This window comes from Hydractinia symbiolongicarpus, chromosome 3 (genome assembly GCF_029227915.1).
Source record: "Hydractinia symbiolongicarpus strain clone_291-10 chromosome 3, HSymV2.1, whole genome shotgun sequence".
Classification (NCBI taxonomy): Eukaryota; Metazoa; Cnidaria; class Hydrozoa; order Anthoathecata; family Hydractiniidae; genus Hydractinia; species Hydractinia symbiolongicarpus.
The window spans coordinates 23,993,336-24,015,661 of record NC_079877.1 but is presented as its reverse complement, the minus strand read 5'-3'; the positions used below and the strand labels follow the sequence as shown (position 1 = coordinate 24,015,661).

The following is a 22,326-nucleotide window of genomic DNA, read 5'->3' as shown; positions in this document are numbered from 1 at the left end:
TTTTTTATGAAGAATAAGTTATCTTAATTTTGCATTTTGAACATTAAGTCACAAAACAAGCGTTCTTTTGTCAAGAAAATTCATTGCGTAATTAAAGAAAAATCCGCGAAATTAACAATAGCCAACAAGAGCTCTTTTTTCAAAAATATACATCAATTTTATTGAAAGATTCTAGAAAAATAAATAAGTATATAAATGCGTCAAAATCGACTACTCTACAATGCATTCTAGTTTGATTAGCAGTTTTTTTTACCCTAGTGAGATATCTGACATAAATCTAAGAAGCATCTTAGAGATGAAGTTGGCCAAAAAAACTAAAACAAGCTAAAAACTTCGCAATTTTAATCTTTACTTTATAACGCCAGGAACCAGCCATAGAACCAAATTTCCCCTTGCTATGCTGAAACAGTCGTTTACAGAGTTTTTCCCGAACTTAAAAAAGTTGTAATGGTGTCGGTACGTATGCCTGATATTACAAGTTATTTCCTTTCAGTCAAAACTTTTTTAAGTTTTTTATAATTATCTTGGGTGAATTTGTTACCAGGATTCAAACGTATTGATTCCAAATAATATTTTTCAGCTTCTTCGTACCTTTCAAGTCGGTGAAATACCACACCTGAAAAACATCAAAAAAGGGGAACGTGTGAGAGTCGTGTCGCCATAGCAACATTCATGTCACCCTAGCAACATACACTTACCCAGGTTACCATGTGCGTGTGAATTATCTGGTTGAAGTTGAATCGATTTTTTCATGTATGGTATCGAAGCCTGCAAAAAAACTCATTTTTAAACTTCACATTTGAAATATCGAATCAAAATTAAACAAAAGCGCAAAGCTAACCTCCAGTTTGCCAGCCTTTCCCAGTGCGTTACCAAATATGTAAAACAGATTTGCATCGGTTGGAAACAGTTTTGAAACTTTTTTACTCATTTTTAGTAAATCATCTCCTTTTTCTAAACAAATCAGACATGGACTGAATACAAGTTAGTTACACATGTTTTTTTTATAAGAAAATGAGCCTCAAAAACCTCGAAATGCTAAAAAATCTCCATCTCCATGTTAAGATCTAATTTTTGAAGATCTTGTTATTACCATTAACACTATATATCACCATAGTTTCAAAACACAACACAATCAAGTTTCTTATTTTCAAACCAAATTTCCTAAAAAAGTTTTTTTGCTTCAATAAAATTGTTTTTCACAGCTGTCCATAAAATATTGTTGTTATTTATAAAGAAAAACAACACTGTTTACTTGCGTGTCATACAAAAAAGATTGCGGTCAGCAGAGAACTCTAACAAGACTAAGCGAGGACACAGATTTGTAACATTTTTTAAAGAAAAAAAAGTTAGAAAGAGTTGTTGTTTTTTCAGTTATTGCTTTATATAGCCCAGACCATTCAAATCACAAGTTTAGAATTTATCGAATTCAAGTTCTGAATGTTTACGTTTATTTAGTGATTGAGATAGTTCGTAAAAAACTGTGCACGTAGAAAACGGAAGAATTTTAGATAAAGTGTAGATTGAACAATGGCTTCAAACATGGAATTTTCATGCACGTCAGTCTGGTAGATATAATTACTCTATTATTGCATGATATGAAACAATTGATTAAAAGTGAAATCAATCCTGTCGACAAGAATCTGTCTTTTTTTTATAAGATTTATAAATTATCTCAGACGCGAGTATGAGACCTAATTGGATGAAATGAAAGGATCTGGTCTGGAAGAATTGTTTTTGCAGGTGTATGCAGAACACACTGTGGTCCACATGATTTCTGGAAAAGCAATTTCAAGAGCATTGCGTGCGTGCACATTTTCTTGCTGAGTCTGCATTGATGAAAATACTTGCAGAAGAGATTGTTGGGTGCAACGATGATTTCTCTGAACTTCAAAGATAGCAAAGAAATTGGAGAGAAGTTAAATCCTGATGAAGTTGCAACTTTTCGTAAAGAGTTGGTTGAAAAAACCAAACCGAAGTCTCGAACCGCAAAATTGTGGATATCATGCTTAAAATACATCGCAACAATCAAGAAGTATATGATTGCAGAAAGGACGTCTAACTGCCTCTTCATTTCGAAGTTACCAAGGAAAGTTAAAGTTGTTTGCAGCCACGGGACATATGCCAAGAGTGCACGACTGTACCTTTAACAAATGGTTGCCCTCCAGGGACAAAAACATTGTCTCCACCAGAAATTTTAACAAGGTTCAAATGCTGTTCGAAGATCTAACCGTTATTTAGCAGCTTTACGATCTGACTTTATGATCGAGCAGACTCTCATGAGATCAATCAAAATCAGAGGAGGTCTCCAGAGGACGAGAAATGAATGGCGATGTGTGGAACCTTTGGGTTCTTAGCTTGATTTCAAGCGCCTCCATTCATGAAGGAATGATTGGCGTCTCTGGCTTTACTGTCAAAGCAAGCGAGCAACATGTCGAGATGGGGGCGGCAAGACGCCCTAAAGATTATACAGATTGCAAGATCTTCATAGATTGGCTACAGCAAAGAAGTCTGTTTGTTTATGAAGACACAAATCTTCATTTGCTTTCTTTGTGCTTGACGTCTGATGAAATTGATGGTATCTACTGTGAAATTGCTGAAGAGATCGGAGAAATAATACAAGCAAAGTTGGACAACCTTTCAATATTTGAATGCACAATCAAGCGGAAGGACCAGGTTAAGCCTATAATTTTCTTGCAATCCAAAGTCCAATTAAATAAAGCATCTGTCATTGTCAACCCAACGATGCTGTTCACACGATTGGTAGCCATAGCGCAAAGGGAAAAAGAAGACATCGAAGAATTTTTTGCTTACGAACTAACACAAGAGCCAATGTCCCTCTTTAAACATGGCTTAATGAGAAAACATGATAAGCCCTCATTACGTAAAGCTGTTATGAAAGATGAACAGTGGGAAAAAATCATTTACAAATTGATCCTCTTTTCGTAGTCGATGGTGGAGCGCTTGCATAGAGTCCGTTGGATCAAACATTCTACTTTTGATGAACTATCGCAAGTTTACGTTAGTTACGTTCGACGGCGCTACATATCTTGGACCATTGTCTTTCATGGATATGATGGTCCTAGCACGAAATAAAATGAGCAGATGCGGTGGTGGAGAACGATGCCCCAATGTTGATATTGTTGGTTTTAAATAAGTATCATTTACACAAGAGAGTTTTCTCAGTAACGAAGATAACAAAACACGTTTCATCAGGCATATCAGCATAACACTTCAGCAATACGGGCAAACAGTGAAGATTTGTGAAGGTGATGCTGATACAACAATCGTCGCGTAGGCACTAAAAGAAGCCGAAACAAACAACCAAAAAACAGCTGTAACAGTTGTCGATGATACCGATGTCGCAATGATGCTTCTATACCACTGGCAAGAACATCATGAAGATGTTTACTTCTTTCAAGAGAGGTTGGATAAGGCCTGGAACATGAAAGTTGTCTGTCAGAAATGGGACCCTATCCGAGAGCATATTCTTTTTGTACATCATTGGCACCTTTTGGAAAGGGAAAAAAATATCTTGCTGATAGCCTCCTAAAAATCATTAAATGCAACTGCAAGGCTAATTCGAAGTCACCCTGTTCAACAAATTTGTGCTCGTGCAGAAAACATGGTCTGAGTTGTATGCAGTCTTGTGGAGAATGTCACGGTAAAACATATGAAAATAAAGAGGTCCGCTTTGCATAATTCATTTTCAAAGGCAAGTCTCTTATAAGGAGTCAGGTCAGCAAAGGAGCCAACGTTTGTCTTATTAATTACTCTTTTTTAGGTATGCAATGGTGATAATCAAAGATAATTTGGAAGATGAAGAAGAGAAGAAGAACATTTTTGATATATTTGAAGCATTTTAATTTCACATATTTGTATACATATTCTTACTTTTTTAGGATAAAAACTAATAAAGAAAGTCCATGACTTTAAAAATAATGATTTTTGAGAGTTGGGTTGATAATACTTTTTGTTCTAAATTGATTGGTTTCAAATTGAACACTTTTCGTTTTTCGAAAATTTGGAAATCTACCACTTTTAAAAATGGCGCATATCTCATTTTCTACAAATGCTATTGACGGGGCTTTTTTTTCTGGTAATCTACATATTAAAAGAAGTAAGTGTGCCAAATTTCAGCTTTATATCATTTTTTTCCAGGTCAGTGTGTTTTTTTACTTTGACGACTGGACTAAATGTAAATTTTCTTGCAATTCACCTTCACAAGCTACCGCTTACTTGGAGTCCTTTCTTTTCACTCGACATTTTGAAGTTAACAATCAGGCTAAAAAAGTCTCGAAAAAAAAAGAACAGACAACCTCAGGTTTTTAATTTGTATATAAGAAAAATGCGCGTACACCCAACAAATCAAAGAACAAAGATAGAAAGAGAAAGTTACCTAGATCCCCAAGCAACATTAACTTGTTTTGCCAGGCTTGAAGATGATCTTGCTTCAATTGGATGGCCATGTTAAATTTCTCTAAAGCTGCATCAAACTCTTTATAATCCAAATGCTAAACATGAAACAAAAGTGGTTTTTTTTCAGATCGATTACCTCTGATGTAGGTTTTGCAAATAAAATTCTAATGATAAATTTACGCTTACTAAATTTCCCCAGTTGTAATATGCGTCAGGATATTTTCGTTTAAGTGTCACCGCTCGTGTATAACAATGGACGGCCTCCTAAAAAGAATAACGTTAACGAAATGAGCGGGAAACGTAGGCAGATAAGTGCCGTAGAAGTTTTTGGTTCTTCTTTGGAGAGAGAGGGGAAGAGCATTTTGCGTAATAACGTCTCATTGGCCAAAAGGTTTGGGAGGGGGTATATTTAGTGTCCCCGTGACGAAAAAACTATGACCGTATTGTCTGAGGGAAGAATAATTAAAGAGTAGAGCCTCTAGAAAGACGCTTTGAAAATCGAAAAATTCCGTGCAATGGTTTGATTTTAAAGATAAAAAATTGCTATTTTCTCATGCTACTTATTTAAAAAGAAGGGGGATAAACCCCTTGCCTTTAAAAAATAGAAAAATTAGCTCCCTTGAAAAGTAAGAAAGAATATAAGATTTTCATCAGTGACCGATCTTTCAGATGTATGGAAATATACTGAGTTTCTCAGAAGCGTTTATGCGGACTAGATGTGATAAGTGAATTTCATTCGGAATAACTATAGCTAACTATGGAGGTCAGAACTTAAAATTGAATAATTCAAACCTGTTTCTTTTTCAAATCTGCTTTCACCGTACCAAGGTTCATCCAACCTGTTGCAAACTTTGGACTGAAAAATAATTTACAGAAATAAAAACTCAGTCGGTCAGGCAATGATATCACTTCCGAGATATTTATTTTTTCCCGACAAGTGTCTTACTCGTCACCATTTCCCCGTGATATGAATAAGGCTAATACAGAAATAGAAACTCAATGCGTTCTTTCTCAGCATGTAAAATCTTTTAGATTTCGTTTTTTTTTTCGCTAGTACAAAAAAACATAATTACGAAGGCATTACTATTACTATCATTTGTTTTGTAAAAGGGTGCTAGTGCATTTAACGCAATCATTTGAGCTACGGATGGCGCGCAAGCAAAGGAGGTGCTCAACTAGACAACCGCCTAAGATATGAATCCTATTCTCATGCTGAACGTTACGCAGAAAAAAGGATCGATTCAAAATTTGTACAGTCTCTGACATGACTCGGCCGGGGATTAAGTCCAGTACCTGGAACAATCGCTCTACTACAACAAGGCCACCAGTCGGTTGCATATCGGCGATCTTTACAACCCATCTAAATTCGATTGCATTTTCCTCAACAACATCCTCGCTAGGGTGCCTTGTCCCTTTTTTTAAGATCGTTTTGATATCGATATTTTTTCGATATTGATATCGAAAAAAGAAACGAGGCGTTAGAACAAGAATGTCTTTACAAACAATACACCTGACTTATGCCGCTTTAAAAATCAGAAGAATGGACAAAAAGAAATTAAAAAATGGTGCCGATGACGACAGAAGGATGTCCCAATACTAAATATAATGAATCTTGAATGTAAACAAGATATAAACAAAAGCGGTTTGACTTACTTAACGTTAACAGACAGCTTGTGGTAGTGTTCAGCTTCTTTTAGCATACCCTTCTCCTGTAACGAACCAATAAACACGATGAACAAAAAAAAACTGACTTAACATAAACAATTCTAAAGTGGTAACTCACTTTGTAGATATTTCCCAAGTTATTCATGGGTTGATCATATTTCGGCGACAACCTATCGGAATAAGTACATTACAGTTTACAACATCGTACCCATTGTTTTTAATTAAATCCTAACCGTAAGCTAGTACTGATAAGGAGCGTGGATATCCAAAAGAGGTCTGGTGACCAAGTTAGCACATTCATACATCTTGTTTCCAATTTTATAATTGCATTTTCATGTCTTTTTTTGCCTTGGATTTACGTTGCCACTGTTAGTAACCTGTGTTTTTTCTTTTTTTTTTACATGATAACGCAAAAAAGACTAGTATTTTTGGATTTTGTTTTTTTAGGCTGCGAAGTGATAAAATCAAATCCGAATAGTAGGATTAAAAAGAGGCACATAATAAAACGAAAAGTATACATCTACCAACCTTATGGCTTCAATGTACGATGCTAGGGCTTTGTCAGCGTTTCCGCCATCTTGGTGGCATTTTCCTATATTGTAATGCACCTACAAAAGTCGAGAGGGAATCTGAGAATTAACTGTCCTAGATTGGGTAATAATGCATCCTCCTTAAAATGTTTAAGGAAACGTTGGCAACCTCTTCCTCTCAAATCCCGTATTTCCGCTATTTTTTAATGGTTGAGATGATTTCGTGCAGAATCATACAAGAACAAGGTTTAGTATAAAATGCATGTATAAAATGTAGACCAACGGTCATTTTTTTTAAAAAAAACTTTGAAATCTTACCTTGGCATTGAGAGGACACACCTTTAAACCAGACGTAAACAAATCAGTTTCATTTAACCAATCATTTGTCCTCTAAAAACAAAGTCACGTAGGTTAAGAGTTCAAATCATTCTTTCATTCTTGCAAACGCTAAAGCCGGTAGGTTTTTAAACATTCTATTTTTGGATATGCCAAGTTGTGATGTATATTTACATGTATTGTACGAATTGTGAATAGTACAACCACTAAGTTGTGATGTATACTTACATGTATTGTACGAATTGTGAATAGTACAACCAATAACAGTAGAGATGATTTTGTTAGCTGAAACAAAACGGAAGCAGATTACTTTTATTATATCGACAATGACCGGTCATAAATTACGGTATGATAACATAATCGGGTAACCAAATCGGATGATCTGTCTGTCCATGATAGTTTGACCACGCACTTTTAAAGAAAATAACGCCGTTGAGCGTGCACATAAGAAGGATCCGCCTTAACCCTTAGATGGCGGATTATGTACCTCAAATATCAAGAATTGGATAAAAATAGCCCCACAGTTGGAGTCATAGCTTCTAAGGACTAGGTTATGCGCATTCTAATATTTAACAGAGTTTGTGCAAAAAAAACCCAGGGTTTATTTCTTATTTTATTCCAACGGAATATCCATGAGAACGAAGTTGATAAACAAAAGAATTACCTGCTTTCCAAGAGAGTGTGAACATAGCACAGCAGCTCCGATCACAATAAGCATGATAAAACCAATTGATGATAAGTATAAATTTCGTTCTGCTACAACAAATCCAACTCGAAAAAAGATATTCATGGCTGGAAGAAATGGTATCACCAAGAAAGCAAAAGACATTGCAAGACATCTAAATTTGAACAAAACTGTCATAAACAAAGAATTGTAATTCTGTAGCAATCTTATGACCAGACTACCTGTATTTAGAATCAGGTTGATATGCGATTGAAGTGAAAAGGAAATTTTCATCCATGTTATGTAGGTTGCAAAGAAACCATATCTAGCCTAGTCGCCGGGGTTCTTTATTCTCTTTGTTATATGTAAGATAAAAATTTAGCCTGGTACTATTACTGCAATCTTGTCTCTAAGGATTTTGCTTCTGTGGCATATTTCGATTCCACTTACAAGGTTGACCCTAGTGCTCCCTTTTATGGAGATCCTAAATAATGGTAATGGTAGAAGCGGGCGTCAAATGTTCACATCTAAGGGTATGATCCTTTGGAGACAGAGATGAAAGATGGTGCAAAAGGAAACCATTTCTGCATATCTTCTTACAACAACAAAAACTCACCTCCCAACATGTGTGTCCAATAACACCAACACTTTTAATGCTAAACAGATAAGTACAACGATCATGAATAACGGTGCTAATAACCGAACATCAGACACTGAGGTAATGACAGGAACGCAGCCCATTGACCAATCAAAACATAGCCACCATGGATTAACCAAAATCCATAAATTTATGGAATACAAATAATTGTAGTTAAGAACCTAAAAAAAAATATGTTTTAGTTTTAACTTGACTAATTAGAAAGCTTTAAACCCCTTTTTAAATTTTACTTCACAGACAAAAGTATCTAAGAATCAGCTCTGTATTCTCTCTCATATTACAAATGTCCTTATATTGATAGTTAAGTTTATTCCTTCATCCAAAAAATGAATAAGAAATATATATATAGAAAATTGCGGCTGCGTGTTGAGCGCGTTTTTCGACGACATATTATTTCGCGCCAATCATATCGCAGAATAGAAATGTCCCTTGGTCACACTTACTCTCATAATAAACGATTCTTGAAAAGATGCCGGGTTGTCGTCATACTGAAAAGTTGGAGGCGATGAACCCATAATATTCATTCGGAATATCAGCATAAATACAGCTGAAACCATTAGTATAATGCTTCTCTTCGCTGTCGAGAAAAACTGAACAAAAACAAACAAAAGTTATTCTACTTTACTATCAGGTAACATGATGATTCGCAAAGAAGTTTTGAAGCTTGTCCCCCGACGTTCATTTTCTTTTTCTTATATATGTGACTGTCGCGCCAGCCACACTCCAGAGAGCAAAAGAGAAACCTTGGGGTCAAGTTTGTAATTTTTTTATAACTCAGAAAAGTTACACTGGCATTTAAATCATAAACGCTGGCCGGTCTATTTATATTGTCCAACAAAATTATTTTTGGATGTTTGGTTAAACAAAACAATATATAAAATACATATGGAAGTTGGCTTGGTGGTTAGGTGAATCTATATGGACATACGTTTTTAAAAATATTAACATTTGCAGTATAAAATTCTAGAACGTACCGAACTATCTTCTCCATTAACGTATTTTGGTAGTGTAGTGAAATTTGCTTTCAAAACCACGATAACATCATATGCAACGCACAGTCCCTAGCAAAGTAGACATAATAATAGTTGCTTAGGAGAAAGACATGTCTATTTTGCTCAGAATTAATAAGGACAGGCAGGTTTGACAGAGCAAGTGTATCCGACATGATATACAGAAGATATTTCTCTGTTGTGACAACATCGTAGCTAAATTCATGAATGTGTATTGCATCAGACTTGTAGGCTTACCAAGACAGTTATTCCTTGTTCTTTAGCAAACATTGCCAAAAATGCACATAATATGGATAAAATAAAATTACCAGAAGACGAATATGTTTTATGGGAACCTGGGAGAAGAAAAAAAAAGTTCTTTATAAATGAATTTTGGCAAAGCAAGATAAAAAACTATATCTGCAAAGTAAGATAAAATCGTTCTTACTTAGATAACAATGTTTCACGTAACATTGGAATGAAACAGCACATAATATTCCACAAATCAAATCGGCTCTTCCCACGACGGCAGCTACCTAGAGTGAAGTGATAAAAAAATGTAACACTTTAAATTTCCAGTAGACTTCAATACACTGTTTTCATCAAACCAGTCCCAACACTGTTTTCGACAAATCGGCTTTAATTCAACCTCGTTCCCAGGGTTTTTGTCTCACGTTTGTGCTGCGCTTATTTATAGGTCCGACGAGAAAGTTCGTCTGGCCGTCCGATATGCAAAAAGAGACAGCTTGTCCTGGGACCGAGGTTGAAGCTACTTTTTTTTGCACTCAAGACACAACACGTGAAGTACTTACGCTCTCCGTATGAATTGGGTGAATTGCAAATAGTGTTGCACATAACAAACTTGCTTTCGGTGCCGTAAAAACTCGGCTACCATTCTCGTCCACTTTGACACCACCAAGAAGAATTGAATAAACACGTAATAAAAACACAGAATGCAATGCATGTAATACTATATTTAGAAAACGAAAGCTCCATGGCTTGTATCCACCGGAAAGTATATAGTTTAGTCGATAAGTTAGAACCGTCAGTGGTCGGTAACTTTTATGACTTAAATTTGATCGAATGTTTTTTCCCCAAAAATCATTTTCAAATATGTTCAATAAAGGTGTTCTAGATTGAATATCTTTATTTGATAAGATGGCAGAATTATCATCGAAGGTAAACGACCCATACTGACTTGTCCAGAAGCATGCCACAGCGGCAACAGCTACTATAAAACTACAAACATGTACACTTAATTTTGGTACAGGTAAGTTCTCATCGTTCAATGTTGAGTCTTTATGTTGTGAGGAGGTATCAATTTTATTCTCATTGATGTCATATCCCATTGCATTAGCAAAACTACAAAAACAAACAAATCTAAAATTACAGACATTCCCAACTTCGTACCTAGGTATCTCTTTCTTTTCTTCAATATCCTCGTCGGTGTATCACCAAAAGAGACTGGAAACTAAATTGCTAATTTAGTTTAGTTCACTGGTCATAACTTAAAACTACCCAGATCAAAATCAAAATCTAAATTTCCATGGTTAGAAAAAAATACTAAATCCGAGACACGAAAACGAGAACAGAGCTTATCCAAACAACTTCAACTCTTCAACTTCTCCTGAAATACATTTCACTTCATAAACTTCGCAGCGATGCTATATACGTCCACGTGCGTTTAAAACATAAATCTGGGTACACATAATTGAGATGTTCATAAAAATAAAAGCAAATACATGCCAAAGTATAATTATAATCAAAATAAAGCAGTATTTGTATATTAAACAAACATTATTTAATAATAACTCTTGACTTCACTTGATTTTAGACGATAAAATTTAATACTTAAAATATATTAAGCAAAATTGCAGGATTAGCACCTCAGAATAAAATTTCCACTTATAATATGAAATGATAAACTTTTTAAAGAAACATTAACGATGCTATAGAGTCGTGTCTGTTGTATAACTTCTCAATCTGAACGAATTTGTCGATATTATTGTTTGTTAATTCTTTTCAACTGCAGCTAATCAGAATTTGTAATAGATATAATGAGTGGTAATTATTTCCTTTCAAAACTTTTAATGTTTTAACTACTGGCATGTAATGAGCTGTAGAAAAGGATATTTTGTCGTTACTGGTATGCGTGAAGGGTTTGATGAAAATCATGATGAGAAAAGCTAAAGATTTTCCAAGAAATCTAGTTACCAAGAGTTCCTTCGCAGCGTTTTAAAAACGGAAAGCAAAATGAGTAGGTTGGGTTTGAGGTTGCTTTCTAAAGAGAGCTGGTACTAACTGAAAATAAAACTTTACGTGCAGGACATGCTAAGAGTGCAAAAACCTAAATAGCCAGTACATTGTCGGCTTCCAATATGCAGTAATTTTGTGGATTTCGAGATTTTTTTACCATATTTTCGTAGAGCATCGGCTGAAAAAAGTGATGTCTGCAAGATCTTTTATTATGACCTTAATGACTTTTATTCTGTTCGTAAAATGCAAAAAAATTTGTGACTTTTCCATTTTCATTAAAAAAAGTTGTTTTGTGCTTTAGAATAAGATTAGAATTGATAGTCGTAATTTTCTAAAAACTATTTTTACCAATTTCACACATTCTTGAGTATTCAGGCTTTATAAGTAAAGAACATGGGGGCGTAAGTAGTACAAACAACCTCGTCCGCAGAGGGCTTGTTAGGTTTTCTGTATTTAGGCGAATTCTTTCCGTTTGCTGAATATAAAATAATAATAAAAAGCTTTTGGGACGAGGTGAAAGTACAAAAATTAAAATCATTGTACAGGGCGTTGTTTTTTTCAAAAACTTTTGAAACGAGAATGAATTTATTCTTGTCCAAGACATAAGTGCTACAAGTTAGTCCACTCATCGATGATCTACTTCACGCATCCTTGCTTGGCTTTTAATTTATCGTTATTTTACATCTAGTTGAAGGAGATTTCCCAAACCAAGATGTTGGCACAATTAGAACATCATCGAATGTGTTAAAGAATTTCTTATTTTGGTTGTTGTTTTGTGACCATTCGGAGAAACTTTTTTTTATAGTAAATTGTCTTATCATGTATTGGACGAGGAAAACTAATGCACAGCACTAAAGTCACAAAAACATGGAGTAGTTTTTAAGTTTACAGATTCAGTATTTTTGAGCACCATACCCTAAAAGCGAATGACTTACAAATCAAAATATCTGCTAGTTCAAAATAATTTCTATCCAGAAGTTTATGTCCCACAGAATGAAAAGTCTCAACGTCTAAGGATTCAACCCTCTACCTTAACGTCGGGTTGCCGTTTGATTGTTTTCTGATAAAAACAACGTGAGATGACTTCGAAGAAGGGAGGGTAAATGCGTACGGCGGTAGCTACTTATTTAGTAAACCAAATCCTATTCTGCGGTTTGCCCAGTTTGTTATTTTGACAACCAACATTTTCAAGTGTTCTCCATCGTACAGGACATAGTAACAACACTTTCGTTTAAGTTTCACCCGCGATCGACTTTCGTGTAAGTCACAAAAACTGACAAACTGGTTCGTGTTTCAGACTAAAATCAGCAAAAGTTCAAAATTAAAATTCATTTCTCTTCTCCATTTCTTTATAAATTAATACAATGCTGTTGTCAATTATAAATGATATATATTCGTGTATTTCTTACACTGATTCAGATAATCAAAAACTATTCTTCTTATAAGTTAGCTACAAAACTTAAAAAAAAAGGAGGACGGGTTGAAATTACAAGTTAGTTAATGTAAGTTGGCAAAAAAAACTAAATGCAGTCAACACAAAGTTTTGGAGCAGTGTAGACCAGCTTCGTGCAAATGTTAAGATTCAGGTCAGGAGAGAATTCAATAAAAAATTCAGTGTATCAAAAATTTGTTGATAAATATATGCAAAAAGAAATATTTAAAACAAATTTTAAAGGTGAAATCAGTCTTATAAAAACATAAATATGAAAATGACATCTTCAACCGCATTTTTTAGTTCTTCGTTTAATGTTTTTTTGTTTAATTAACTTGTAAAAAACGACTTGGCAAGACTATAAATCGTGAATTACCTGCAACAAAAAACTACTATTTGTGTAAACAAAACATGATGTTGAAGTTTACGATTTTTTATATTTTTATTTTTTAATGCAACAAAAACAGCTTGAATAAAAATTTAACAGAACATTTTTTTTATTTTCTGTCTAATTTGTGACTAAATAACACATTTAAATTTCTTCTAAGTTTCTGAACGCAGCCTGCATTTTCTCGTACAGTTCGGCAAAATCGCCTTTGATCTTGGATTCTCCGTCTTTCACAGGATCCTAATAAAAAACAGAAACACTTTGCATTATATGAAAAAAATGAAGGTATTGAGATGTCCAAGTTATCGTCCGTAAAGGATAGACATGGATTTTTGCTTTCAAATTCACAACTTATAGCATTGGTCAAACTATCGTTTCTTACCTTAAATTTCATGCAACTGAGTTCGTATAAAATGTTGTCACCCATTTGTTCTCGAATAACTCCCCAGGTGATTTTGTTGTCAGACTGTGATGTAGATTCGACAGAATGCCTGGCCATATCATAAAACGCAATGATGTTCTGTAACATGCCCACTGTCTTGTAGAATGGGCAGTATCTATCGTAGGGTGTGTAACCATTCTGTTGAAGGAAGTCGTCTTTCACGAGTTTGGCCACTTCTAATGTGATTTTGTCCGTTTCAGCAAGAGAACTCTACAAATAAAAAAGTTCTTATTGAATCAGTAGTGTGCAATGGCATGTTAAATGCATTTTAGGTACTTTTATTATTCTCTAAATATCAGTCATAAAGTGCACCAAGATTGAGTCTAAACTATACTAGTTCATCAGATTTACTCCCAAAACTGTGCATATTTTTTGTAGGTGTATGTAACATCCCATGTATTGCGTATATGACGCAATACGCTGCTTCCTTAACAGCCAGCGTTTGCCATGATTATTAAAAACTATTTACAACGATTTACTAACCTTTCCTACAAGCTGCACAATCTCAGACAAATCCTCCTCTTCTTGTAAGATTTCTTTTATCTGAAGCAACAAGTTCAGTGTTAAATATAAACAACCGCGGCTGTGGCAAGATCAATAACAACAACAACAACAACAACAAAACTGACACTGACGACGAGGATAAAGAGAAAAATAAAAACATACATACCTTGGTTCTAAGGGGTACAAATTCGGAATAGTTTTTGTCATAGTAATCATCGAGAGCACGCATATATTTACTGTAGCTGATCAACCAGTTTATGGAAGGAAAATGTTTACGTTGTGCCAACTTCTTATCCAGACCCCAAAAGACCTGCAAAGAAAATACGCAATTTAATTGACAGTCATTCGATGCCATTAGGCGAAAACGTGTAAATAAACACACAGGAGACGCTAAAATTTTTAGTAGTATGTTTACCTGGACAATACCCAAGGTAGCGGAGGTAACAGGATCAGCAAAATCACCACCAGGTGGAGAGACAGCACCAACAATACTCACACTTCCCTCCCTCTCAGGGTTCCCTAGGCACTTCACCCTGCCAGCACGCTCATAGAAAGAAGCCAGACGAGCACCTAAGTAGGCTGGGTAACCACTGTCTGCCGGCATTTCAGCCAATCGACCTGAAATCTCACGAAGAGCTTCGGCCCATCGAGAAGTTGAGTCAGCCATCATACTGACATTGTAACCCATGTCACGGAAATACTCAGATAAAGTAATGCCTGGAAAAAACAAAGAATATATTTTTGTTCCATAAAACACAGATCCAAAAACTTTTCAGAAAGCAAAGAAACCGAGAAACAAAAGAGCATAACATTGGATGTGGTTGTTTAACACTGCACATAGTACCTGTATAAATTGATGCTTCTCTCGCAGCTACAGGCATGTTAGATGTGTTCGCAACCAGTGCAGTACGTTTCATGATGGATTCAGTGACGCCGCCAATTTCAACAGATAACTACACAAAATAAAGAATAGAGTCATTCAGAATTTTCACACAATTGATTAAGCTCTTACTACAACACATTTCTAAAAATATCTTTCAGCAAAACTATGTAATCCCAAATTTAAAAAGTGTTTTCATCAAAACTCCATAAATAGCACCTTTAAAACATGCTTTCCACACGTGAAAACAACCAAGTACACAACCTACCTCTGGGAAATCTTGTAATACTTCAGACATTTCATTACCACGTTCTCCACATCCCACATAAATAATCACATCAGAATTCGAGTACTTGGAAAGGGACTGAGAAATGACAGTCTTGCCACAACCGAAAGCACCAGGGATAGCAGTGGTTCCTCCTTGAACGCAGCTACATGAAATTTAAATAGAGAAAATCAATCCTCATTACAATATCTAATAGCTCCAATAGCAATTTAGACTTTTCACGTTTGCTAATACAAATCTGTCAATTATTTAACAATTGAAAAAGCAATTACCACAATTATTAATTCCAAGCAAGAGTTTTTTAAAACTTACGGAAACAAAGCATCTAAGACACGCTGACCAGTTAACAGTGGGTGATTGGCAGATAACTTATCAGCTGTTGGTCGAGTAGATCGGACAGGCCAAACCTACAAAATGGTACCAATATTAAACTATATTGTCATTTCTGTGAACTAATAAAAAAATGGATAGATTCATTTAGAGTATTCTTTGGACAAGCAGTGCACCTTGCTAAGTAAAGGTCGATGGTTTTAACTAGTAAGATTTACCTACGCTAAGATAATTGTAAGCCTTAGGACGTTTAGTGAGAACCGGCCTTTATTGCACACCACAACTTTGATGCACAAAAGATTTGATGTAAAACATATGATCATGTTCACAAATTAAAGGAGTTTAAATTGATGCTATAAAAATATGCTAAAAAGGAGGTTTACAGGCTGTCAAATCCGACGCGAATCTGTGAATCTGATTCGCGTGTCAACTCTTGTGACCTCTGAAACCGCAAATCCAATCACATTCGCGCAATTAATAACATTAATTTACTTCGTTCAATGCCAAGGTCCACCATTCGCTGCTGATGGTTACCATTTTATTTTTCCCTTTATTGAAGTTGAATACTTTACAGAAGGCTATTGATCATCAAGCCCTTGCACGCAGATCATCAAAAATTATCGGAACGAGTCTGGTTATCGAATTTAAGGCAAGTCTGACTTTATTTATTTATTTATTTCATGTACTTCGTGATGTTCCCGCCCGTGAGCTATAATTTCAAAGCACAAAATATCAAAATTGGGTATTTCTTGAGGGTGAGTTTCTGCCAGCCAGTCGGCTGTGATGATGATCTTCCACTCACTTTAAAGAAAATAAAGTGTTTCTTCTAAATTATAATACCCGTACACGTCTGTCCGTCTGTCTGTCTACCACGCAAAATGGTAGCTTAGCTGCGCAGGTAGCGAGACGCAGGCAATGCAGTATAAAAAGGAGGGGCGAACCCGTGGATTTTTCCACGGGCCAACGACTAGTATTATATTGATACTAGAGAAAAAACGATAAAAGTTGGATTTGCGTATTGAATTTATGAGAATCTAAATTTGATTCGTGAGAAGTAAGAATCACGAGAATTCAACTAGATTTGGTGGATTTACGAAGTGGTAGTTGCGAGAATCCAAGTGGAATCGCAATAGCTAAGGTCAGATTTGACAGCCTGTAGTAAAAAATATTGTTGGAATTTATCTTCAGAGGAAGTCTATTACGCCAGTAAATCTTTTTAAATCAACCTTTGCCTTGATATTAATCTGCAATGGCGTATATATATCAAGTTGAAAAATAAAACAATACAATTCAGAGTTTTCATTACCTGTAACATGGTGTGTTTTGTTTTCTCCCCCTCAAATTCTGTTTCCAATACTGTATCCTAAACGTAAATCGAAAAGAATTACTTAAAGCTGAAATGAGATCATTACAACTATAAGACATTAAAGTCTCATTTAAAACTTTATAATTTAATACCCATTTCATTTTCCTGAGGTTTACCATTTCGAAAATGGTGATCTTTATACTGTTAGTCAAACACAAGAAAAATATTTAGGTACATAACAAGAAAAATACTTGCAACAATATTGTAATGAAAATATACCCAGAAAATGACAGTGCTACACATTTTAATGCTATGAATAGTTAAGAAACTCTGAACACATCACTTTACTAGAAGGCATGGTATCCCTATTTGTTTTTGAAAATATTTATATTCCAAGGTTTCAAAGGTTTTCAAGGTCAATTCGTCTAATTTCAAAGTATTCAGATCTCATTCAACCTGTCATTTTTCTACTTCAATTTAAAGGCATACATTTTGATTGTGTCCTTAAGAAATTCGAAACCATTTTTTTTATGCATACAATAATACTTACATCTACAGTGTAACTTCCAGCAGGTGCAAGGTACGTTACTGTACCTCGCGCACGTGGTGCCAACATAATTTTGTGCTTGATCAAAGTATTTTCATGAACATTACCAAACACATCCCCACCTGTGATATGGCTGCCAAGCTGAAATAAAATAAATGTATTAAAACAAAAAACATCAGACATCATTGTGAGACAAATTTTAGTTCAAATCGTAACAAGTCTATGTGAACAATTGCAGCCCCATTAAATAAAAATTTATTTTCTATTAATTCTTTTTATAATGGATATCTTTATATAATCAATTAATATCTCAAATGTGTTGTTTTATTAAAAAAAAGTAAAACGTAAAGGACTGTACTGCAATGTTTATTTTTTTCAAAGTTCAAAGTATGTTTGCTGTGATGCAAATAAAACAGAAATATACCACAAAGAATAAATTGTCAATCAAAAGACTTACACTTTTCCCAATTTGTTCTGTAAACATATTCAAAGCCAGATTTCCACTTAGAAATACATGTATCGTAACATAATGTGTTATTTTGGTTTCCATGATTGATTCAAAAAATAACTATTCTAAATTATTCTTTTAATTCGCTAATTTTTGATACATGTACTACGAAAATGTTTTGCGTAACGACAAATATCAACTAACAGATCAAGCTTTTTCAATTAGATCAACTGATTTCAGAACGATTCATGTATGCAATTTTTTTGCCGACGCAACTACAGTATCTTCCTGTTTTACGTCGGCAGTGCCGAATGCGACACTAACATGTGCAACCTAGTTCCCAGGCAGCTTGCTTTATGAGCGCGAGGAAAGCAAAGTTAACTAATTATCGTTCATTGTGTATTCACTTTACGAAGTACACCAACGTGAAGGTAGGTCAATGGGACTCAAATTTCGTGATTAAAACCGTTTCGCAAGGAATCAAATATATTTTTGATCGCCGAAATATTCAATTTGACTGGCCATTTTGGATCTCCAACGGTCAGTATGACCAGCAGTGGTGAAATATTTATTTTAAGCGCTGTAAAGGTTAATTTTAGTTGATAACTTTTGTATAAGTACCATACAGCCAAGATAATTTTATTGTTTTTGATTCAAATAAAGAAACAGAAATAACCAAAATGGTGTAAAAAAACACTGTGGCAAGTTTACCTTGATATCAACTGGAGAAAAATCCCACTGCACTGTTCTACTTAAACTTTTTGTGTTTACTCCACGTGGGATGTAAATACTTTGTGTTAATTCGTTAATATCCTTCAATGGACGTTGGATACCATCAAAAATACTACCCATAATGCCAGGGCCTAGCTCAACAGATAATGGTTTTCCAGTTCTTAACACAGGATCTCCAACAGTTACACCAGCTGTTTACATAGTTAAGAATAAACATTATTATATTATAAATATATATTATATTATAAATTCCCAAGTCTAATAGATTTTACCCAACAAAATTGTTGTCAAACAAAATTTAAAAAGCTGAAAAGATACAAGTTTCTTCGTAGACTTGAATGGTTGCCATGTCACCCTCAAGACGGATGATTTCACCAACTAATTCTGAGTGACCAACACGAACCTGAAGCAAATTATGAGAATAAAATATTTTTCTTGCATAAAAATCAGATTCAAAATAGTCCTGATTTTTTTACAAGGTTAATATAAAATGTATTAATTATAACACTGCTTTACCAATTCATACATAGCAGATCCACTCATGTTTTCAGCAATAACAACTAAAAGTAGAACAGAACACTGGCTTAATGAATAAATATGCTGTAGAAGGATGATTGCGCACAGGATTATTTAGGTATACAGCAATTCCTTAGGATAAAAATATTTAAAATTTTGTTTACCAGGTCCTGAAACCCCATAAACATAACCAAACAATCCTTCTCTTTCTTCATCTTGTATTTTTGGAAGCTTATCGGTTCTGTCCATTCCACCAGCCTAAAATCGAAAAACAAAAGCACTTGTAGTTAAGAATGTTGGACTTATGTCTCAGGAACTTGCAAAGTTGTTTAACATACTTGCATTCTAAAAATGCTTGAGAGTTGCAAATTTTATCACAATCCTTTTTTTGTGCGGATATTGTAGAAGAACAGAAAAAGGAGCATGTAGAATGCTCATGCAGATTAATTTAATTATTTTCGTGCAACTCACCATGTGTCTCAATAATAGTTATATTATTTTTATGGTCCCACACACAGGCAGTGGTTGGCCCAGTGTGAGATAGCATAGCCAAACAAGCTTTTTGCTTATGCAAAGGCAAAAATAAAAGAAAAAGTAAGTAACAAATTGATTTTTTAGAGCATAGTTAAGGTGACGCTTCCAGCAATGCATAAAGCATTTATACATGCTTTTATTCAAAAAATATTTTACCGTCCCTTTTCAAAATGCGAAAAATGGGTGTTTTGAAATTTAAAAAGCAGAAAAAGTTAAGATTGAGAGAGTCCCTATACCAGTAGACGCTCGATCATCGTGTTTGGGGTTCATGAATTAAAACGTCCCCCGCTTTTCTACTGCAAAATGAATGCGCAACAAAAATAACCTTGGGGCCCATGTCGAATGTGTAACATTCTTTACTCGTGCGAATCATCACACACCTACTCAAATATTCCTGAAAAAGACTGCTAATGTGATTTCACTTTTCTTGCTAACTTTCTCTGTTTAATGGCAACATTGATGGTTGTGATTAGATATGCTTAGCCTGAAGTCTAGAACCTACCACATTACCTTAAAATGGTGGCCTCAATGAAAACAACTATAAAGTCGTATTAACAATTTCACTGGTACCAAAACTTACTTACTTTACAGAACAGATAGCCTAAACATTTCTGAGGTATATAACTCACAAATTTTTGTGCAGTGGGGTGTATAACTTTTTTTTAATCTATTGTTATCTTTGTAATCATTTATTACAAACACAACAAACTTATATTATTATGAAACTAGACAGATTGGAAAAGAAAAAGGGACGGAAAAGTTTTATTGCACGTGTGCTCATCCACAGATCCCTTTTGAGAATTCGGTTTATCAACTTTTCACGTCTGTTTTGTGTGCAATAAAAAAAGGTACATGGTCATGTTTGAAACCACCACTAGCTACATCTGAGATAATTCAGCAAGTATTGCATCCATTTTTATCATAAAATAGGCTTTAGAAAGAACTCCAGTGGATCTAACATTGGAATACATCATAGAATTGAGACGTAAATTACGAAACTAGCTGTTTTGGCCGAATTTTTTGCTTTATGCTGTGCAAACATCTACCCCATTGTCCAGCTTTTTAGCAGTTGTTTTAAAGGATGTCTTATATTCTAATCCACGAAGTTATTCAGCAAAGCAAGTTTTCAAATTGCGTTAGAGTTGTTCGTTTGGATAATCAAGTAATAGTAATAATTTTTTTCGCATGACGTTTATTTTGAGAATAATGGGCATGCAGGCACTTTGTGTAAGTATAAATGCAGGACTTACACAGGGTAAAATGGCTAAAGATTTTTTGGGTAGCATAAGATCCAAGAGGAACTTGAATTAAAATTTTTAACTATATTCTTTTAATTCTTCTAATAATATTTCACAATTTTTAGCGAATAGCAAATTTTTAGCGGCTTTCTTTGATTACTGTGGTCAGTTGTTTATATTTACTACCTACAGAAATGCTTGTAGCTAGCTACATGTAAAAAAAACAAAAACAAAAAACGCAAATTTTTTAAACTTTTGTTAACATTGGCAAGTCTATAAGGTTGGTATATGCCAGAGGTTTTCCCTAACTTTTTGTCCCATATGCAGGGTTTTATCTGACTATTTTTTGTCCCATCTAGTGTGAATACTTGCACTATTAACTGGCAATTTTGTCTCTTAAACAATAATGTATAGTCAAAACTGCACCAATATGGAGGGAGTGCAGTTTTCATGTCCCAAAAATTATGGAAAATTAGCCTTAGCAAGCCATCTAGCTGTTTTAAAGCGACTTTTTTACTGGTAAGAAGATTGCTAAAAATTGTTACGACTGGTAAAGAGTTAGGGCAACGCAATTATTAAAAAAGAATAAAAGTTATGAGATCACTGGTATAAAACTCACCATCTTGAATTCTTGCTGTGTGAGAAACTGATGACACGGGAAGACAGCAATGTAGTTTTGACCGTAATTCCATAGCGCCCACGACTGCACACCAACACCCTCATTTCCAGGCTTCTTTTATGCGCTAGAAGATTGTATAAGAAACATTTTTGGTTCCGCCATGCATTCTCGTACCCAGAGCTCTTTGAGATCAACCTCGAAAGTAGAGTCGAGAATGGTCTGGATTTTTTTTTTGACTTAAATATATATAGCCTCCTGTTTTATGCCCCATAAGATTGTGAAATAAATAAGGATCTACCATGTAGTAAGCGCTATGATGAAGAAGACGTTTAACAGAAAACAATTTAATATGAAAACTTTTAACAATTTAATATGAAAACTTTCAATACTGGAACTGCAGACTCTTTGTTAAAAAGATTATTATTTTTTCTTTGTTGTTATGAAATTTGAACATCTTTTAATCTGATATCGGATCAATAATTAAATCCATATTCTGAAAAAGTGACGGAACTTTTCTTTTTAATTAACGAGGGTAGTGGATTTATTCCCACACACAGGATGCTAGCATTCTAATTAAAGAAATAGGAAAATATTTGTAAAAAATAGT

At 34.6% G+C, this 22,326-nt stretch overlaps 2 protein-coding genes across 2 annotated transcripts; both read right to left on the bottom strand.

The window, feature by feature from the left end:
• Nucleotides 1-295: 295 nt before the first annotated feature.
• On the bottom strand, nucleotides 296-11,005 carry LOC130636351 (protein O-mannosyl-transferase TMTC4-like). The gene is made up of 18 exons (XM_057446039.1): nucleotides 10,074-11,005; nucleotides 9,710-9,797; nucleotides 9,520-9,617; nucleotides 9,247-9,333; nucleotides 8,716-8,862; nucleotides 8,231-8,433; nucleotides 7,615-7,789; nucleotides 7,179-7,235; nucleotides 6,933-7,004; nucleotides 6,613-6,692; nucleotides 6,203-6,254; nucleotides 6,073-6,128; nucleotides 5,212-5,275; nucleotides 4,606-4,683; nucleotides 4,400-4,514; nucleotides 842-954; nucleotides 699-768; nucleotides 296-616 (listed from the first exon to the last, which is right to left on the bottom strand). The coding sequence occupies exons 1-18, from the start codon at nucleotides 10,608-10,610 to the stop codon at nucleotides 480-482; spliced, it is 2,229 nt and encodes a 742-aa protein (XP_057302022.1). The 5' UTR covers nucleotides 10,611-11,005; the 3' UTR covers nucleotides 296-479.
• A 1,826-nt stretch (nucleotides 11,006-12,831) lies between these two features.
• LOC130636348 (V-type proton ATPase catalytic subunit A) lies at nucleotides 12,832-21,799 on the bottom strand. Its single transcript, XM_057446035.1, has 15 exons — nucleotides 21,720-21,799; nucleotides 19,493-19,586; nucleotides 19,329-19,372; nucleotides 19,131-19,215; nucleotides 18,792-19,003; nucleotides 17,636-17,773; nucleotides 17,086-17,142; nucleotides 15,762-15,856; nucleotides 15,432-15,594; nucleotides 15,128-15,236; nucleotides 14,699-15,000; nucleotides 14,450-14,593; nucleotides 14,263-14,322; nucleotides 13,720-13,989; nucleotides 12,832-13,577 (listed from the first exon to the last, which is right to left on the bottom strand). The coding sequence occupies exons 1-15, from the start codon at nucleotides 21,720-21,722 to the stop codon at nucleotides 13,482-13,484; spliced, it is 1,872 nt and encodes a 623-aa protein (XP_057302018.1). The 5' UTR covers nucleotides 21,723-21,799; the 3' UTR covers nucleotides 12,832-13,481.
• Nucleotides 21,800-22,326: the final 527 nt, after the last annotated feature.